The sequence below is a fragment of the Rhinatrema bivittatum genome, chromosome 2 (genome assembly GCF_901001135.1).
Source record: "Rhinatrema bivittatum chromosome 2, aRhiBiv1.1, whole genome shotgun sequence".
Classification (NCBI taxonomy): Eukaryota; Metazoa; Chordata; class Amphibia; order Gymnophiona; family Rhinatrematidae; genus Rhinatrema; species Rhinatrema bivittatum.
In genome coordinates, this window is record NC_042616.1 from 622,485,969 (window position 1) to 622,507,673 (window position 21,705).

At 42.8% G+C, this 21,705-nt stretch overlaps 1 protein-coding gene across 6 annotated transcripts in view; it reads left to right on the top strand.

Moving 5' to 3' along the window:
• SPIDR (scaffold protein involved in DNA repair) overlaps positions 1 to 21,705 on the top strand; it is a 736,772-nt gene that overhangs the window by 245,647 nt on the left and 469,420 nt on the right. For all 6 annotated transcript variants that reach the window (XM_029591243.1, XM_029591246.1, XM_029591241.1 and 3 more), the window contains exon 7: positions 8,600 to 8,700. In XM_029591243.1, the coding sequence (XP_029447103.1) occupies positions 8,600 to 8,700 (101 nt within the window). The remainder of the gene's footprint in view (positions 1 to 8,599; positions 8,701 to 21,705) is intronic.

Below are 21,705 nucleotides of genomic sequence, written 5' to 3' on the forward strand. Positions count from 1 at the left end.
TGACAGCTTTCAAGATGTCAGAAAATGTTAGCTAAATAGTGAGATTTGATTAAAGCAGTGAGTGATATATGGTAATTCACCTTTTATCCAACTGCCAAGTTAACTCACAAGCCCAATTAACCATTCCAGCGGCAGGTTTCCCAACATTGAATAAGTCCATTCATATGACTTATGCTCAGTTGGATTGTTTGGATTTTGAAGAGCACCATCCTGCCGCAACATATAATTCAAATGAGACTGGTCTGTTCTGGTGGATGAAACAGGACAATTTCCATCTAATCTGAAAAAAACATCCATTCTACCAATTCTAAAATCAAAAACAAAAGTTCCCTGTACATACCAGGATCATTCCAGACGATGGGTTATGTGCCCTGTCCAGCAGATGGAGTCAGAAACAGATTTCTGGGGGAGGTGCTACACTACGTCACCACCCTCGTCATCATCCCCAGTATCTTTCTGACTCCAGCAGATGCGGTTTGTGGAACTTGGGTTCCTCACAACTTTATCTTCATTATTAATTTTTCTCTCATTTTGCTTTAAGGGATCAAGTAAAAACTTTCTCTTATATTATAGCTAATTTCTTTATTTGGGAAAAGTCTAAAAAAAAAAAAAAAAAAAAAATTTTCTATTGAGGGAAATTGAGCGCAGTAACGGTTTGTTACCTCACCGGGGCTTCCTGACAAGCCTCTTTTCTCTCTCTTTACTACTCTCTCTCCGTTTCTGTTTGGCTGGGGTAAGTGTTGCTTTTTTGAATTTAATTTTCAGGTTACCTCAGCGCTTTTTCGCCGACGTTTTTCGACGGAGGGTGCACGCTGGTGGTCCAGCCTCTCCCCCACTTTCCCCCTCCTCCCCCCACAACGCTATCTAGTCGACCCGCGGTCCCGCGAAGTTCATTCCCCGGGACCGCCGGCTGCCGGGAAGGTGATACCCCGGCGGTTCTTGGGTCGGCAGGGGGGAGTTTTTCTCTTTATTTCCCGCAGTCATCTCAGCGCGAGGCTATACTTGCCGCGCTTATTCGCCCCTCCCCCCTCATTGTTTTTCAATGCCGCGCCCGGCGGCCTGTGTAATATGCGGCCGACAGGGAGCTAAAATCGTCAGGGAGGGGCGTTGCTCGGGCTGCCTCCCCGATGGGGAAACATGTCCGGCTGAGGGGGACGCCGAGGGAATGGTGGACCGCGATTTGAGAAAAAGACAGGCCCCGTTCCCGCTCAGCACAGAAACGGCAGCCATTTTAATGTCAGACTCGGAAGCGGGGTTATCAGAGGAGGACTCCCCGATTATTTCAGCACTCCCTTCGAGAACTCAGCGGACCTCAGCAGACCCCAGTCACCGAGAGGGTGAGGCCTCAGGGGCCCCCTCCGGAGGATTTTCTGCTTTTTCACCGGAGTTCGTTGTTCTGATGCACAAAGCTTTTTTGCATTTCAAGGATGCTTCTTCAGACTTCTCTGTCCCCCCTCCCCCAAAGTTGGCCCGCCTTTCATCATTGCAGGGGGATTCCCCCTCCCAAGGGATTTCCTCTCCTTCTGGCGCTCCACCTCAGCCTTCCAAGGATCCCTCAGCTGTACCTCCACCCCCGGTTTCGTGCTCAGGGGGGGACCCTCCGGGAGATCCTTCGGGAGATGATCCCACTTTGCTTTCTCATCTGGAGGGAGATGATCCAAGGATTCTACGTATTTTCCAGTCAGAGGAATTGGAGGACCTGATCCCTCATATTTTGACGGAAATGGACATCGACCCCCCTCCTGAGCCTGTTGGACCACAACCAAACGTAAGGAAAGGTGACCCTCTCCTTGCGGGTTTAAGGCCTTTGGCCAAGTCTTTTCCCACTCACCCTTCTTTTCTCCAACTCATTTCCCGTGAGTGGGATACTCCTGAGGCAACCCTCAGAGTTAGTAGAGCTATGGAGAAGCTCTACCCACTCCCACAGGATTTTCTGGACATCCTCAAAGTTCCCGCCGTGGACTCGGCTGTATCAGCAGTGACCAAACACACTACCATACCGGTCACGGGAGGTACGGCTCTGAAAGACACTCAGGATAGAAAATTGGAAGTCTTTCTCAAAAGGATTTTTGAAGTTTCCGCACTAGGCATGCGAGCGTCCATTTGCAGTGCTCTTGCTCAGAGAGCAGGTCTACGCTGGGTACAGCAGTTGCTTACCTCGCAGGAGTTACCAGATGCTGAGGCCCTACAGGCGGATCGGCTGGAAGCCGTGATGGCATATGGGGCGGATGCCTTTTATGACCTACTCAGAGTCCTCGCCCGTTCCATGGTAGCGGCAGTCTCAGCTCGACGCCTTCTCTGGCTGCGAAACTGGTCCGCGGACGCATCCTCTAAAACGCGCCTGGGATCCCTTCCCTTCAAGGGTAAATTTCTTTTTGGGGAAGATTTGGATCAGATCATTAAATCTTTGAATGAGAATTCAGTGCATAAGCTTCCGGAAGATCGTCCACGATCCTCAAGGTTTTCCTACTCTTCTTCCAGATCTCGATACAGGAATCAGCGGAGGACACGAAACACTCGTCAACAAGCTCCTCGGAACCCATCCTCACGTTCAGGTTCCTGGAACAGGCCCTTTCGAGGGCGCCGTCCCGGCAGGGAGGGTCAGGGACGGGGTTCCTCTAATTCCTCCTCCTTCAAGACAAACCAATGATGCCAGTCGGACCCACGACCCGGTTCCCCGGCTGGGGGGCCGGATCTCTCTCTTTTACAGCGAGTGGGTCCAAATTACATCGGACCAGTGGGTCCTGGATATTCTAAAGCACGGCTACGCATTGGATTTTGTCCATCCTCCCAGAGACAGGTTCCTTTTCTCTCCTTGCGGATCCAGTTACAAGCAAGAAGCTGTCGCTTCCACTCTCGACCGACTTTCCGCACTTGGAGCGATTTCACCAGTCCCTCCCTACGATTGGGGTCGAGGTCATTACTCCATCTATTTTGTTGTCCCAAAGAAGGAGGGTACTTTTCGTCCCATCCTGGACCTCAAGATGGTGAACAGGTCTCTACGAATCCCCCGTTTTCGCATGGAGACTCTTCGGTCGGTTCTAGCAGCGGTACATCGAGGAGAATTTCTAGCTTCCTTGGATCTCACCGAGGCCTACTTGCATATTCCTATTCTCAAGGATCATCAGCGCTACCTAAGATTCAAGATCTTAGGTCAACATTTTCAGTTCCGGGCCTTACCTTTCGGTCTAGCGACGGCTCCACGAGTCTTCACGAAAATCATGGTAGTGGTGGCAGCTGCATTGCGCCGGCAGGGCGTTCTGGTACACCCTTACCTGGACGATTGGCTCATACGAGCGAAGTCATGGGACCAGGGTTGCCGGATGGTCAGAATAGTGCTCCGCATGCTCCAGTCTCTCGGGTGGATTGTCAACTATGCCAAGAGTCACCTAGTTCCTTCCCAGTCCCTGGAATTCCTGGGAGCACATTTCGACACGAAACAGGGCATGGTATTCCTCAAGAAAGAAAGGGCTCAGTCCCTTCGCGATCAGGTTCTCCGATTCTTGGATCTTCAAGAACCCACATCATGGGATTACCTTCAGCTCCTGGGCACGATGGCCTCCACTATCGATCTTGTTCCTTGGGCCTTTGCCCACCTCCGCCCTCTTCAAAGGTCTCTGCTCTCCAGATGGAAACCGTCCTCACAAGACTACCAGATGGTACTCCCAATTCCGATGGATACCGTCCACAGTCTCCACTGGTGGCTAGAATACCGAAACCTAGCTCAAGGAGTATCTCTGGACATACCAGAATGGATAGTGGTCACCACGGATGCCAGTCTATCAGGATGGGGGGCGGTCTGTCAGGAGAGCTCTCTACAAGGTCAATGGACGGCGGAACAAGCCCGGTGGCCCATCAATCGTCTGGAGACCAGAGCGGTACGTCTGGCGTTAAAAGGGTTCCTTCCTCGGTTGCTTCACAGAGCTGTCAGGGTCCTTTCCGACAATGCGACCACGGTGTCTTACATCAACAGACAGGGGGGCACACGAAGTCTTCAAGTATCCTTGGAAGCGGACAAATTAATGCTCTGGGCGGAAAGGCATCTGTTGCGTTTGGCAGCCTCCCACATAGCGGGAGTAGACAATATACAGGCAGACTTCTTAAGTCGTCAACGCCTGGATCCCGGAGAATGGGAACTCTCGGGGGAGGCAATGGATTTGATAATCTCCCGATGGGGTCCTCCCCACCTGGATCTCATGGCCACAGCAAGCAATGCAAAGACTCCGCGTTTCTTCAGCCGCAGAAGAGAACACGGCGCAGAAGGAATCGATGCTCTAGCCCTGCCTTGGCCGCGGAACATCCTACTTTATGTCTTTCCACCGTGGCCTCTCGTGGGAAAAGTGATTCGAAGAATCGAGAATCACCACGGTCCAGTGGTCCTAGTGGCGCCGGAATGGCCTCGTCGACCGTGGTTTGCGGATCTTCTTCTCCTAACCATGGAAGGCCCTCTACGTCTCAGCCACATTCCACGCCTACTTCGGCAGGGACCCATATTTTTACAGCAGGCCGATCGCTTCTGTCTAGCGGCCTGGCTTTTGAGAGGCGCAAACTGAGGTACAGAGGCTACCAGGAGGAGGTCATTTCGACTCTATTACTAGCTCGTAAGAGATCTACTTCAGTCACTTATATAAGAGTTTGGAAGGTCTTCGAAAATTGGTGCGGATCTCACGACATCCACCCCACCAATGCTTCCGTATCTCAAATTCTCTCCTTCCTTCAGGAAGGACTAGATCTCGGCCTCTCTTACAACTCACTTCGAGTACAGGTCGCGGCTTTGGGCGCCCTCTTATATAGTGGCGAAGGATCGCGTCTCTCCTCTCATCCGGATGTGGGTCGCTTCCTTAGAGGGGTGCGTCACTTGAAGCCTCCGTTACGTCCTCCTTGTCCGTCCTGGAATCTGAACTTAGTTTTACGAGCACTTAGCGGTTCACCTTTTGAACCCTTAAGAATTTCCTCTCTTAAAGATCTGACTTTTAAAACTATCTTCTTGGTGGCAATCTGTTCAGCGCGACGCATTTCAGAACTACAGGCACTATCCTGTCGAGAACCGTATCTCCGTTTTTCAGATGACGGCGTGTCTCTCCGCACGGTCCCATCTTTTCTTCCTAAAGTGGTTTCGGCCTTCCACCTCAATCAGTCAGTTGAGTTGCCTTCCTTCAAATCAAACGAACCCAGGGATTTACGTCTTTTGGATGTAAAGCGATGTCTGTTGCGTTATTTGGAAGTTACCAATGAATTTCGTCTTTCCGACCATCTCTTCGTTCTCTGGTCGGGCCCCAGGAAGGGTCACATGGCATCCAAAACGTCTATTGCTCGCTGGCTGAAGGGGACAATTGCTTCGGCTTATATTGGGGCCGGTAAGCAACCTCCTTTGGGGGTTAAAGCCCATTCCGTTCGCGCACAGGCAGCATCATGGGCAGAGTCTAGCTCTGTTTCAGCCCAGGAGATTTGCAGAGCGGCGACGTGGAAGTCTCTCCATACTTTCGCAAGGCACTATCGTCTGGATGTTTCCACATCTTCAGACGGTTCTTTTGGGGATCGAGTCATCCGAGCAGGGCTATCCACGGCCCGCCCATAAGAGGGAAGCTTGGGTACATCCCATCGTCTGGAATGATCCTGGTATGTACAGGGAAAAGAAAATTATTCCTTACCTGCTAATTTTCGTTCCTGTAATACCATGGATCATTCCAGACACCCTCCCATTACTATTGAAAGTTTTAATTAAGGTGGGCTATCTCTGCTCGACTATGCTCTCCTTATTTTTCTACTCACTCTAGCACTCAAAGTTGTTTTGTTCAAATATTTATGTGTTAATAAGTTCTCTGTTGAGGTTATCATTCTGTTCTTTAACAGTTTTCAAACTTTAAATTTTAGTTAATACATTTACTTGATCCCTCTCTTCCTCTTGGGCTTGGCTTTGCTAGGCTAGATACTGGGGATGATGACGAGGGTGGTGACGTAGTGTAGCACCTCCCCCAGAAATCTGTTTCTGACTCCATCTGCTGGACAGGGCACATAACCCATCGTCTGGAATGATCCATGGTATTACAGGAACGAAAATTAGCAGGTAAGGAATAATTTTCTTGTACAGCCGATCTCAATAACTACAGACCTATTGCCTCCCTCACATCATTAGCTAAACTAATAGAATCTGCAGTTTTACGTCAACCTTCTGACTTTCTATCCGAAAATAACATTCTCCACATTAACCAGCACGGCTTCAGAAAGGGACACTCTACAGAAACACTTCTCCTATCTACCTTTGACACATTATTCCGGGCATTTGATTCATATACAGATTACATTATAGTATTTTTAGATATCTCAGCAGCATTTGATACGGTCGATCACCAAATTCTCATCTCAGGCCTACAAGCAATAGGCATCACTGGAACAGTATTAAGTTGGTTTTCATCTTTTCTCTCAGATCGTCCTCAACAAGTTAATATTAACCATCAATCCTCTACCCCCTACACAATTCCATCCGGCGTTCCCCAAGGATCTTCATTATCTCCCATACTATTCAATATATATCTTCTTCCGCTTTGTCATATTTTATCATCACTCAACCTACAATTCAAAATTTATGCAGACGACATTCAATTTCTGGTCCCCTACAAAACTTCCTGGTCCGATACTCTATCTTTAGTTTCACTCTATCTTTCCACCATTAACTCTTGGCTATCTCATAATCGTTTAAAATTAAATCCATCAAAAACTGAATTAGTCCATTTAACATCCATTACAGATTCCTCTATAGGCCCACCATCTCATTTCACTTTCAATGGCTCAACCATCCCAATTAACTGCCATGCCATAAATCTAGGTGTAACCATAAATACAGACTTATCTATGAAACAACAAATCTCCTCCCTAACAAAGAAATCATTCTACAAATTACAGCTTCTGAAACGTCTTCGTCCTCTTCTTTTCTATCGTGATTTCAGGACTGTTCTACAATCTCTTATATTTTCTGGTCTAGACTATTGTAACGCTCTTTATCTAGGTCTATCTGACTCATCAATTCACCCGCTACAATTAGTTCAAAATAGTGCAGCTCGCTTATTATCCGGTACCTCCATTCACAATCACATTACACCTATTTTACATTCCCTTCACTGGTTACCCATAAAATACAGGATAAAATACAAAGTAATCTCAATCATCCATAGTTTAATTTACAACTCTACATCCACTTGGCTTTGCACCTTACTCCGCATTTACAAACCCACCCGACACTTAAGATCACTTACTCAAAATCTCTTAGACATTCCATCACCACGACAGGCTAGATTACATATCACCAGGAAAAGAGCTTTTTCAGTAGCAGGACCATCTCTCTGGAACTCTTTACCCAACCCACTCCGTTTAATATCAAATCCTCATCATTTCAAAAAGGCTTTAAAAACATTCTTTTTTCAACAAGCATTTAACACTCCCACTAAGCATCTCCCCGATCAAAAATGAAACTCCATCCCCTAAATTTCTCTCATCAGATACATATTACCTTAACGTCTCTCCTCTGTTATCCCATCCGTGTTCTTTCTAGGACATTACAATTCGATAAGTTGCTACCCCCCCCCCCTCCTCCCCCCCTCCATCCCTTTTACCCTCCCTACTCTTTACCCATGGCATGTTACCATTATTATTATTTTGTTATTTAATAATTTGTTTTAGCTAACATTTATCTAGCTATTTAGTTAAATTTATGTATTTTAAGTTTATTTTAGTTATATTTTATTTTTACTTTATTTTAACATGTTGTAAACCGTTTTGATAAAATTTTATTTTAAAAAGCGGTATATAAATACTTTTAAATAAATAAATACCCACATCAGCATTGGCTCATGGTGACAAAAATGATGCCTTTGTTAGGTTAAAAATAAAGAAAAACATGACTATACTGAGCTGTGTGAATGCCTCTGCTACTTATAAATATAAGTTATATGGGATTAGAAAAATCCTCGACCCAAGAGCCTTCAAAGTAGTCAGGTCTCACTCTGTCATTGATAGTGCTTAGAGAAGTGTTTGGATGAATAAATTGTTTTAAGAGTAGTTTGATTACCATTTCATTCCTAAGGCGAAAGTGCACTTCCAAAAAACTTGTTTCTGTTCAGTAGTCTTCTAGAATTAGTAATAGCATCTGTAGTAGGTAAAGCAGGATTTTAAGTAACATCATGCATTTGGGATATGAATTATAAAAATAGATTTGTATAATCTCCCTCTTAAAAACGGATTCACCCACAGCAATGTGCCAAATATGGAATATTTTAAATTGTATGTGCTTGTTTTGAGATGTTTGTTGAGCAGGGGGAGATATTTGAAAACTTAATTTCAGAGATAGGTAGATAACAAGAAAATGAGCTTTAGAAGACAGAATGCTGAAATTTGGTGCACATTTCTTAATGGTGAAAAAATGTTTACTGGGATAAAACGTCCTGGGGGACAACTGAATGTCTGAATATATTTTAAGATTACAATTCTTTGAGTCTGTCCCTTTGTTTTGCGAAAAGAAAATATTCATTTGTGTCAAGTGACTTGTTGTTTGGCAAAATTGATCCTTCTTGGCTTTTATGCTGCATTCTTTTATCCTCTGCAGGGGAGGGCTAGCAGAGAGGTTAAATCGATTGCAGAACAGAGAGAGGTCTGCCGTTAGTTTCTGGAGACATCAGTATGTATCAAATTGCATAACATTCTCAGGTAAGAACCTTGTGTTATATCTGTGATTTTGTTGCTTGCTCTCTCTCTCTCTCCATAATACTCACAATTATGGAGATACTATAATATACAATCCTAGTCAGTCTTCATGTTTATTATCTGCACAAATAACGAACACCATTTAACAGTATAGAGCTGACAGCCAGCTAAAAGAGAAAGATCTTTATTGAAAGAAATGGGAAATCCCTGAAGAATGCAATTACAAGCAAGGCAATTGAGGAGCAGACTCAGAGAACGTTAGTGATACAATAGATTAAATAGGTCACCACTCTAATTTACACATCAGTGAGTTGATTTGTTTGCATAAGATTTTACTAATTGGTTGGCATTATAATTTTATCTCATGTATGTTAATCAGATAGGATTCTTGTAAGGCAAAAACAAAACTCAGTGCTGACTTATTTATTTACTTACTTTATTTAATATGTTTTGTATACCGTCATTTGGTTTCGCCATCAGAACGGTTTACAGTGCTCGTGAAATAAACTTGGTTACAAAAGTCAATGCAGCAAAATGTCAAAAAGAACGATGGTTTGGGGGTTTGATAGTTGATTACATATAAAATAATTATTACCTTTTAAAGTCTAATATCTGAGCAATGTTCATACATTAATGGTAATGTTGATCTATCTAAAAAGAAAGTGTTGTTACATAAAGGCTAGGGGCAGTGAGTGAGGTCAGTTGCACCTTGTCTTAGGTGTTCAAATGGTGGGAGTTATTTAATTGATTGAGGGACGGAGCGTTTTTCATCCAAGACCACCATCCAACCACGCACATGTTGGGTTGCGTGGTTGGATGGTGGTCTTGCTGATTGAGTGAGTTTGAGTAGGCTCTGGTGAAAAGCCAGGTTTTCAGGTCTTTTTTGATATTTGGTTGATTTCTTATTTTCATTGGTATTGAGTTCCATAGCGTGGGTCTGGCGATGGATATGGCTCTTTCGCGGGTTGTGTTTAGTTTTACTTTTTGACCTTCAGCATACATTCTAGCATATCAGCAGCTTTGGATGGTTTTTACAAGTCTGATCTGTACAATCTCATTGCTGTAATTATCTTTATTTCTTTACTCTCACCAAACTAGCCTGGTTTCATAGAGAAAACGTTTTCAAAGCACCCTTACAAAACATACAAATACCGGTATGTTATTCCATATTAAAGTGTGCCAACTTTGCCCTCTAGATTTTATAACATTATTATAGCTTCTACCAGTGCAAATAGTTTGTTCCATTGGAATGATGGCCTACACATTTTAAGATTTTTTTTTTTTTTTTAACAGAATGAGTGTAAACATACTTGAAATGTCAGTGATCTTAATTGTCAACATCATATTCTTGTAGTATATCCTTGCTAGATCATATGAATAAAAGTATTTACTTCTCTACTGTACTTGTCAGACATAGAAGAGGATATTACACCCATCCTAAAGAGTTTATCAGGGCTAAAATATATTCTGTATATACATTTAAAATTATTCTTAAATTTGCATTAATTGCCACGATTATTGTATCAGATAATACCTCTAGCTATGCCTTCTCTGACTACTGTACCTCATCCATATTCCATTTCTTTAAACTCTGTAGAGTGCATCCTTCAGGTTATTAAGGGTATTTTAAAAGTATAATATCAAGATAGACGTTTTGGAGCAGTACCTTCCTTGGTAACAACTGAAGCCTAACAGGTTATGAACCAATTGTAGCTACTACTGCATGCCTTAATTATAAATAGTTGAAGAACTGAATAGTAGAGAGATCAAATTCTTCCCTAAATTACTCATTAGATTTTTTAAAATTATCTGAATTTAATTAAGCTAGTGTTTGTTCTTATTTCTCCAAAGCCTGAAGCCCTCAGGAGCAGCAAAATCAGTGAAATGCTTATCTTTCCATAAAGGTATCTGCAAGATCAATATGCGGTTCATCCCTAGATATATATATTTTTGTTTTTGTTTTATATCTGTTTTCTCAGTCTTATTATAGATGTTAACCTGGGATCTATTATATTTCCTTTGTAAAGGAACTCCCACAAAGCCAGTGGGAGAATTGAGGCCTCCATTAGATTGCAAGCTGGTTAAAAGCCAGGAAACAGAGTAGGATTAAATGGCCAGTTTTCTCAGTGGAAAAAATAAACAGTTGAGTGCTTCAGGGATTTATACTTGGACCAGTTATTTTCAGTATATTTATAAATGATCTGGAAAGGGATATGATGAGTGAGGTGATCAGCTTTGCAGATGACACACAATTGTTTAGAGTAGTTAAATCACAAGCAGACTGTGATGAATTAGAGAAGGACCTTGCGAGACTGGAAAATTGGGTATTCAAATGGCAGATGAAATTTAATGTGGACAAGGGCACTGGGATGCATATAGGGAAAAATAACCCTTGCTGTAGTTACATGATGTTAGGTGTTCCATGTTAGGAGTTACCACCCAGGAAAAAGATCTGGATGTCATAGTGGATAACACAGTGAAATTGTCGGTTCAGTGTGCTGCTGCAGTCAAAAAAGCAAACAGAGTGTTAGGAATTATTAGGAAGGGGATGGTGAATAAAACACCAAAAGTGTCATAATGCCTCTGTATTGCTCCATGGTGAGACTGCACTTTGAGTACTGTGTTCAGTTCTGGTCGCTTCATCTCAAAAAAGATATAGTTGCACTGGAGAATGTACAGAGAAGAATGACAAATGATAAAGGGAATGGAAGGCTCCCCTATAAGGAAAGGCTGAAGAGGTTAGGGCTGTTCAGCTTGGAGAAGAGATGGCTGAGGGGGGATATAATAGAGAAAAGTCTTTTTCACGCAGTGCACAATTAAGCTCTGGAATTTGTTGCTGGAGGATATGGTTAGGGCAGTTTAAAAAAGATTTGGATAAGTTCGTGGAGAAGTACATAAACTGCTATTAATCAAGTTGACTTAGGGAATAGCCACTGCAATTACTGGCATTAGTAGCATGGGATCTACTTAGTGTTTGGGTATTTGCCAGGTTCTTGTTCCCTGGATTGGCCAATGTTAGAAACAGGATGCTGGGCTTATTGGACCCTCTGGTCCAGTATGGCAAATTCTTATGTGTTTTATGTTCATCTCTGGAATTCTGTACTGGTTGTTAAAGCAGCCCACCACATAGGCACACCAGCATTATAATCTGAAATGTGGTCAATGTAAACCACCATTCCTTCATTCTGTTAAGCATCATAAAGAATGGCCTGGCGCTTAACAATTCCTTCCAGGATTTCTGCAATGTATTCAGATTTATTCTGAGGCCATTCTCTTCCCAAAGAAATCTGCATGCCAGTCCCTCTATGCTTTTTAAAAAATATCTCAATATGGTAAAATAAATATTTTTAAATACATTTTAATAATTTAGGTAGAACCATCTTTTGTCTTCATTCATCCTCTCAACTAAAGAGAACAGAATATTCCCCCAGCTTCACAGATCTTTCTGTATCTTTTCCAGTTTAGGGGTAAAGATTATGAGTAGAGACTCTATTTATATCTTCATTTACCCAAATGCCCAGATTTTAAAACGTAGGCCAATGAAATATCGGGCGCCCAGGTCAGCGCTGCTAAACGCATGATTGGATGCGCGTTCTGGACGCGCTAGACTTATGCCCGATGCAATAGTGGGATCAGCACATCCAAATCAGTGTGTAGCTAATAGCAGTCATGACCTGAATTCCAAGTTGATGAGACTATTAACTATTACTGTCCGATTTAAAAAAAATTCCCATGCAGCAAATGCACCCATTTTAACTCAACAAATTTAATACTAGCCTGGAAGCTGGCATTAAGGTTGCTTTCTATGGTTCCTCGTATTAGTATCATTGCGATGCAAAGTTGGAGGAACCACAGAAAGCAGCATTGGGCAAAAATAAAATCTTGGGGAAAAAAAACAAAACAAAATTTCTGGATGCCCAATATACATGCACAATATATACATGGTCCAGGGCATGTATATTGTGCTGGCAGCCAGAGAAAGTGGACGTTTGTTTTGAGAGTCCATTTTCCTAACCCGTACTGACGGACTGCCACATCTCCTGGGTGCCCGATTCAGAGGAAGCGCTAGAGATGCACAGTTTTCTCTAGTGCTCCCTTTTTTACACGGCAGCTCATTGCTCTATTGCATCGCGCGCCCGGGAGAGGTGGGCGAGCACGTTTTAGGAAAGCAGGTGTTCAATTATGAGTGCCCGTTTTTTTGCACACCAATATTGCATTTGCCCCTTAGTGTCTACAGTTGACATAGGAGACATTGTAGGGAGGAAAATTCCCCATTCTAATAGGTATTAGGATTTTTTTCCAATTGATTTTAAGACCAGACAATTTCCCAAATAGAAGTATTATCTCAATAACCCAAGGCACTGAAGATCTTGGGTTTTGTGCATAAATCATGGCAACATCAACATATAACTAAATCTAGGTCTACACATTTCCGTATGAAAATCCAGTTGTTAGATATCATAGCTTATCCCATTTCCTAGCTGTTCCAGTGCAAGGGGGAATAGCTGGTATGAAAATGGAACAGGTTCAGAAACAAAGCCACTAATTTAAAGTTTGTCTGTTAAGTTACTATACTAAATCTTTGTCCAGTTAATAAAGGTTGGATAAAGTTTAGCTAATATGACCTCAAATATATTTATAGTGTCAGACGTTTTCTCGGTCTACATTAATGTCTAAAGTTCTGGAACTTTAGACATTAATGGGAGTTAAACTGCTGCTCAGTTTAACTCCCAGGTCTGCTTTCGTTATCTTATTACCGTGTTTTGTAATAGTCCATCACAGCCCCCAAAATTATCTGGCCTGTTCATGTTCAGGGTTTGGGTTTGGGTTTTAACCACAGTCCCTCCATGCAGGTTACCCCAGCCTTCTTGGAAGCCTAATGAAAGCTGTACCTCTTCTGTTAGGGCTGTAACTAGAAATGGAGCATAGTAACATAGTGAATGATGGCAGATGAAGACCAAAATGGTTCATCCAGTGCACCCAGCAATTTTTTTAGAAGTGAGACTACGACTGCCCTTTTCAAGACCTTTAGCATTACTCCTGTCTCCAAGGATATATTGAACAGGTCCTTTAGCGGATCCGCCAGCACTTCTTGGAGTTCCAAACAAATGTTTGGAAGGAATATTTAGGTTAGGAAAAATGGGAATTTTGATGCATATGTTTAGTCACTTTAAGATGATCAGATATGGTGACACCCCACATCGCCAGATTCCACTCTTCTTTCGCTCTTAGAATTTCACCCCTTATATTGTACCTCTCCCATAGGTTTTTGCATCCTAAATGCATAACTTTGCATTTTTTTAGCATTAAATCTCAGCTGCCAGACCCTAAACCATTCCTCGAGCTTCGCTAGATCCTGCCTCATATTTTCCACACCTTCCTCGTGGTCTACTCCATTGCAGATTTTGGCATCGTCGGCAAAAGGACAAACCTTTCATGACAGTCTTTGGGAATGTTGCTCATGAAAATGTTGAAAAGAACTGATCTGAGGCCCAGTCCCCGAGGTACATTGCTAGTAATATATCCGCCCTCCTTGGAGTGGACTTCATTTACCCTTGGTCGCCTCCCACTCAACTGGTTTCTGTTTCTGTGTAAAGAGGGGTGGTGGGTGGGGGGGGTGCAGACTTCAAGTTTTTTTTTTTTCTATTTTAAGCTTTATTCTTATTACTTGGACCCTGATATGAGGGACAAATGTTGCAAGAAAATGAAACAAAAGAAGCAATGGACTACATTGCACAAGTCTCAGCAGGCGAACTTGATCCAGTGAAAGTTTTAGAAAATCTTGCACAGTGTAAAACTCATGATTGCACTTGGACAAGGGAGTGTGTGTGTGGCAACATTTCTGTTATGTTTCCCCGGGAGTATATTGGAAGGGGCTGATGAATAGTCAAGATTTAAGTTCACGTGCAGTGTTCTTTTTTTCCATTCCCCCAAAAGCAGCATCGAAGGGGATACGGTTAGTCTATGGAAGAACACATACAGAAAGTCCTCAAACTTAAGGCACGATTTATTCCTAAAAACTGTGTCGTAAGTCGAAATCAGTTGCCCCATAAGAACAATGTTCTAAATGGGAGATCGGTTCCAGCACCAGTCCCCAATGTCCTGTTCTCACCAAAATAACCCAGAATGAATTAAATAAATAGTACTGTAAAAAGCATAGAAACATTTTAAAGCATTTTTTGTCTAAAGAGAAAAATGCCAAGTCATGCCTGCGGGCACTGGCACTGTTTTTTCAGGAGAGGAAGCCCCTGGTACTCTTTCTATTAAATGTCACCTTGCAGGGCTTAATTTGTGGGGGAATGGCCGGGAATGCAGTTCTTGCACTTCTTTTCAGGCTTAACTCCAGCTCCTCTCCTCTCCTGGCAGCCTGCAGGGAAGAGAAGAGGAAGAGGTGATCTTGGAGTACACAGAGAAGAGAAACCGCTACTCTGCTCCCTAATCCAGTCCTCCCTCCACTGATCCTCTTGTATTGCAGGGAACAGAAGAGGAAGGAATGATACTGATACAGACATTGCAGAGCAACGAGCAGACTCACAAAGGGCTTGAATTAGCAAAAGTTTGAAATTCATGAACAGAAGTGTCAGTTGTCAAGGCTTCAACCCTGATCTTGATGAAGGGCCCTACTACTACTTACAGCTTTCAGATTTGTGTTCAACTTCTCTTTGTTTCCATTATTCAAGGTTTCATTTCTGGCAGAAAAACCAGTGTTCTGCCACCATTTTTCTGGGATCTGAGAAAGTAGAACAGAGCCGGCAGTATATATCAATTCTTGCTGCCCTGAGGAAACAGACCAGAGCCAGTAATTGCATGGATCATTTATGGCCCCCACAGCTCTGGGAGAAGGCAGCGAAGAACAGAGATAAGGGCAGCCACATGGCTTTGATTTTAGTACAGTTTGCCAGCACAATTTAGGAGGCTGAGAGGGACATTAACCAAGTTAAAAAAAAAAAAAAAAAAAGACATGGAGTGAAAGCCTGTCGGCCCTATTGCTTCTGCCATTCCTGGGTGTGTTGGCTTCCTGCTGCTCATGCTGTCATCCCAGGCCCTGCCACCTCTGCTGCTGGTGACCACACTAGTGAGAGCGAGAGGACCAAGAGAATGACTGAGGGGATGGGGGTGGGGAAGTGAGTGAAGGGATCAGAGGGAGGGAGGAGAGTGAGCGAAGAGATTGAAGAGGCTGTGAGTTGTTTTGAGGGAGTGAAGGGACAGAGTGAATCAGGGGATCAAAGATACTGTGGAATATGAGTGAGGGGATCGGAAGGGACTATGAGATCTGAGAGAGATGATCAGAGTGTGGGGGTGGCAATCTATAAGTAAAGCGATTGGAGAATGGTGGAGAAAGAGGGGAGGGGATATGATTGAGTGTGGTGGGAGGAAAGGAGAGACAAGAGAGTGAGTGAGGAGAGCATATGGCGTTGCTCCCTTCCACTTTCAAGGAGGCAAAGAACAGCCCCCACACTCCTGTCTAAGGAAACTGAGGATAGTGGACAGTGCACACCAGTCTACTCCTGTCCCTTCCTCCCCCTCCCCTCCCCCCCCCCCCCCCAAAGTCAGAGATGAGCCAGCTGATTCTGGCTTGAAGAGGAGGCCTGTACGTTACCGGCCAAGGATGGACAGAAGGAGAGTTGCTGGAGAGGGTGATTTTCCAGGGAGAGGACGGGACCTGAAGATCACCAGGGTTTAGGGGCTTTAGGACCACTGGGGTATTTATGGGGGAGACTGGCATTGGAGGATCAGGATCACCAGAATAGAGAAGAGGAGGGGCTGAGAGAGAGAGAACATCATTCTTTCTATCTGCCTTCTCTTCCTAACCCCAGTGATCCTGCATCTCCAACCCCCAGCCATCCTTTGCCTATCAGTCCTCATGGAGCATACTAAGAATGTGAAGTGTGTGTGTTCAGGTATGCATGTGTGAGAGAGTTCACACCCAGCCTTGGTCCCTTCCCTTTGTACAGGTCACATCTTGCCCTGGCCCAGCCCATTTCAATCCCCTCCCCCACCCCCATTCTACTTCCTTTTTGTCTACAAATTAAGCCCTACACTAATGTGTGCCTGTTGGGAGATGCTCGGGATGTCTTAAAGTTGAAACAAATGTTGTGCTGAATAATGGATATCAATTTAGTAATGTTGTAATTTGAAACCTCTTAAGTCGAGGGCTTCCTGCACTTGGTGGAGAAACAGGTTCACCAATGACAGGATTTCTAAGCTAATGGCTGTAAGGCCAAACCTACTGTTGAATTGTCAGGAAAAGGCGAGTAATGTATCTCATGTACCTGAAAATGAAGAGTTGTACGAAAAAGAAGACCGTGTTTAAATGGCTTCTGTTCATAAGAATATTTTCAGAATAATTTCTCAGAAAATTAATTTAAATTTACAGATCAGAATTTCAGGTGCTTGTTAACAAAGTAAACTAAAGTTCTGTTCTTTTTTTTTTTTTTTTTTTTTTTGGGTGCCATTTGAAATTTCAATACGAAATTGAAGTTAATGTTTTTTATAAAATTAAAGGAGCCAATGTAATAAGCTGAGAATTAAAACTGTGTGTTGAAATTCAATGCAGAATTTCTTAATGCACGCACTAAACATATTTTTTTAACTCCTGATGCAGTAAGCTAATGGTATACATTGTGAGTTAAAAGAAAAATGCACACAAACCTGAAAATGTTTGTAAAGAAAAGGCTTAGCGCACAGAAAAACATGGTTTATGCACACACACAAATGCTTTCTGCACAGAAAATCCTGATTACAGATCCTGTCACCAGAACTCTAGCTTCTTCCCATAGAATCATATTAGCCCTGGAAAATCTTCCTCGCCTTGGAGTTAGGTTTCTAGCACTAACAACCCGATACAATATGGATGCACTAAATATGTGCGTCTGTTTTAGAGACCCGCGGTTTCAGTGTGCGCACAGCCACCTCTCCTGGGCGAGAGAGTATTCAAATGAGACACAAATCACAACGGCGTCAAAAAAAGAAGGTTCGAAAGGCTGCTCAGTTTATTGTATTGGACGTCCATACAGTATCATGCGTGCGGCTTGTGGGCGCGCCAAAGTTCAGTCAAAAGGGCATACATCTGTCGGAATCAGAAATTCCAATTTATCCACATGTATCATTGCTCCCCCAATATGATGTCATAATCCTGCCTAGGGGTATATAAATGGCTGCTGGGAGTACGATTGTCCATTTGTATTCGGTTCAAATTGGATCTGTATTATATACAGACTGGTGTGAACTGGTGCCTGGCAATCATATTTTGGGTATCGATGGCACAGGAATATCAAGATCAACACCGGCATTGCTTTATTTGAGCAGGTAAGAGGTATTTATATGGGGAAAGAAGCAGGGCGTCCAACATTTGCACTTGTAAACAAATAGACACTGGGTGGGGTGGGGGGTGTGGCACATAGACGGCATAGAGCCCTGAGCAAGCCCCCCCCCCACTGTGGTGATCAAGATCCCCCACCACCACCCCAGAGGTACCAGAATGCAACAGGGTGTGCGGGAGCAGGCCCCTGGGCTATGGCTCCAGTCTTTGCAAGAACACATAGCAGGTTTTACCGTGCTGCCCGCTCTCTATCTCCTGCAGCAAATCTGAAAGCCTCGTGGCTTTTGCAAGTGAGATGCCCAGCGTAAGAGCACCGGGAATGTAAAGTAACCAGTCCCCTGGGATTTTGGGGACAGCACAGCTAATGTAAAGAAAGAGAGAAATTACGGTATCTCGATTCGGTTGGCAGTTGTGCCATGGTACTAAGAAGGTTGAGAGGTACAAGGTTAAGATATGTGAGAACTTTTAAATGGCACGGTTTTTTTTTTTCCATAATGTCAGTAGAGCAGGAAATCTTCTCTGAAGAAAAAGGATTTCACGTGGAAACTTGGAGAGAAGACAGGAGATGCTAGATGAAGGTAGAAGTGCTGTTCACCAGCTCTGCCAGACTTCAGAGAAATCTTGGTGGAGTCGGCCTGCACCAGAGGGGGACAGTCACAGGGACCGGTAACACTTATGTTACTGTGTGCTTGAGAGAATTTGAAGAAGAAAAAAGTGAATTTAATTCCAAGTGACTCTTGTGCTCTGTGCCAAGGTAAGGGGACAGGATAAGTAAACAGGAACATGGTTCTAGAGAAGATTAGGGAAATTGTGATTATTTATTTTTTATATTTATCTGATCAGTTCAGTTAGCCACGTGACATCTCGCTAGCGAAACACCTAGTTGGTGGAAGATTCTCGGTGCCTGGGAGGTAGACTTTATTATTGATTTTGTACAGTCAGGCAGTAGGTCCTTGGAGGAAAGAACGATGAAGGAAGGACTGATGCACGTAGCCGTGGCCATTGAACCTTCGCTCGGAGGACACGCGCTACATCTGGAAACCATCGCCCGGGAGACGTCTGTTGCAATACAGACTGTCGCACCAGAGCTTGGATCAAGACCAAGAATCAGAGAAGTGTGGCAGACTTCATATCTGAGAAATCACATACTAGGTCTGACCCAGACTAGTTACACTTAGCTCAATAGTAAAGCAAAGACTGTGAGAAACACTACTGACACAAACTGAGAGAAAGAAAAGACAATAATACTTTCCTCAAGGGACTCTGTTCCAGAAGAGCCTACAAGAGAAAACAATTTCTTAAAATACAAATCTGGAGTATTATCACAGTCAGAGTAAAGAAAAGAGATATACAAAGACAATACTTAGCTGACTCATAGTGGTATTCAACTTAAGGTCCTACATGAAAAGAAATTACTTGTTAATAATGTTTCAAGGCATTTTTTACAAGAAAGAAAAAGTTTGACTGTGTTTAAACATTTCAAATTGTTTTCCAAAGATAGATAGATAGATAGATAGATATAACATAGAAAAAACAACAGGCAAAGAAAACTCAGTCATGTTTTCCTTACATACACTTTGAAGAAAAAAGTGAACTTGGCTCAGGTGGAGCTTTTTTTTTTTTTTTATAATGACCTCTGTATATGAAGTGTATATAACTGATTTTTCATATGTTAAATATCTTATTTAAATAAACATTCATTTTAATAATATGCCTCTGCAATTCACACATTAGTGTTCCACTTTTTTTCTTGAAGCATAAATTGTATGTATATAAAAAAGAGAAGTGTTTTTTTTTTTTGGGGGGGGGGGAGTATTTCAGAGAGAACCTGTTTAAACCTTGCTATGTTATTGTTGCCAGCCAGTTCTTAATTCTCTTCTTTTTCCAGTGCAATAAGTGTGTTAAATCTATCAGCATGGGATTTCTTTTTTTCTTTTTGGGGATGTTTTTGGGGCTAGGATGTTCTCCTAACTCTATGGCTGCTTTCCCTCCCCATGCCTGGGAGACGGACCACACAAAGCTTGGCAGGAAAGGGGGCTCTTGTGAGTTTCCTATTTACCTTCACTTCCTTGCTCCCGGGACACCAAAATATGAGCAACTCCACCCTGAGATGGTTTATAGAAATCACTTGTTAATGGAGCGTCTGGGGCTGTGTGGGTAGCGTGCTTGGGTGGCACTGCATGTCCACAAGCACTGGAATAGTTGAAATGAGATCCGAGAGAGGAGATTTCCAGGCTAAGTCTATTAATACCATGCAGGTCACTTTTTGCATGTAAGGGCCGTGCCCCTTACTTACATTTTTGGTGCATGTTTATCCTTACTTAGTTCATGCTGGGATGTTATGAGATGCCTGCCTACCCTTTCCCCTAAAGTATCTAGAAATTTCTTGAAGAAGCAATGTTGATAACCATCCTCTGCATTCCTTTTGAATTAAAACAATTAAAGCCAAACGGCTATAGGGAATATAAACTAAAATATAAATCAGGTAATTTGACCAAGGCCTGTTAATGAAAATAAAGAAATGGTATAACCCCCCCCCCCCAATAATTAATGATGAGAAATTGAGTTTTTTAAAATTATTTTTTTGACCTGGCAGTTTCCTCTTGCTTTTTTGAGCTTCCAGCTCAGATGAAACCAAGGTTGGGATCCTGCTGCCAGGGATTTTTCCATTATTTTATTGGTTATTGTAGTGATGGGCTAGAAGCCATGCTCCAGGACTCCTTCTCGAAATGGGCAATCATTGGCCCTGAATTTGAATACTAGGTGTTACTCTTGAGTGATGGCCATGACGCCTTCCCCCTTGGGGGTCTGTTGCCTCTGCAGCATCCCCAACCCTAGATGACAGAGATATTGAACTGGGGATCTTCTGCATATCCATGCTGAGCCACCAGGCTTGCCCAGAACATGAGTCATTAGGCTTTCTCTTTTTTTTTTTTTCTCCATTTCCTTATCAAGTATTAAGCCCTGATGATTGATCACAACTCAGATTAGATGCCCCAAGCTAAAGGCAACGAGAGCATCTAACAAGGTCAAGTACAGTAGCCTAAATGGTGGAGCCATCTGCCAAATGGGACTAGGAAAAGAGGCTGAACTGCAGTAATTTTAACCTATTAGCTGCCATTTCAGCTGTGATGTCCCAGCTGAGATGTATGTGGAATGCCATGTAGAACGTGTAGCTCCTTGGCTGACACAAACATTCCATTTTTATCTGTCTAATGATAGCCTTTGTAGAGTGGAAGTCATATCTATTAAAAAGCTGCAGAATAACTGTTTTTTTAAATATTACCAAAGTTCAGAATTAAAAAATGGAGGTGTTAACATGATTATTTTTATAAAGGATTTTTCCATTCCTCAAGACCAAATTGTTAATTTGTGTGGGTTTCTTTTTTTTTTTTTTTGTTGGGAGGGGAGGGAGCAGAGAAATGAGTAATATTTATTTATTTATTTATTTCTTTTGTATACCGACATTCGATCGAGATATCACATCGGTTTCCAGAAAACAGGTTGAATAGAGCCGGAGCTGCCCTATTTTACATTGTAACAAGAGAACAGTTGATTAAACAATAAATATAAGGAACATTGTAACATATGAATAAAATTAGAATTAAATATTAGTGGGTATATAGAAATGGCAAATAGCCTATATACAATATGTACAAATAGGAAATATGTACAAATATGTACAA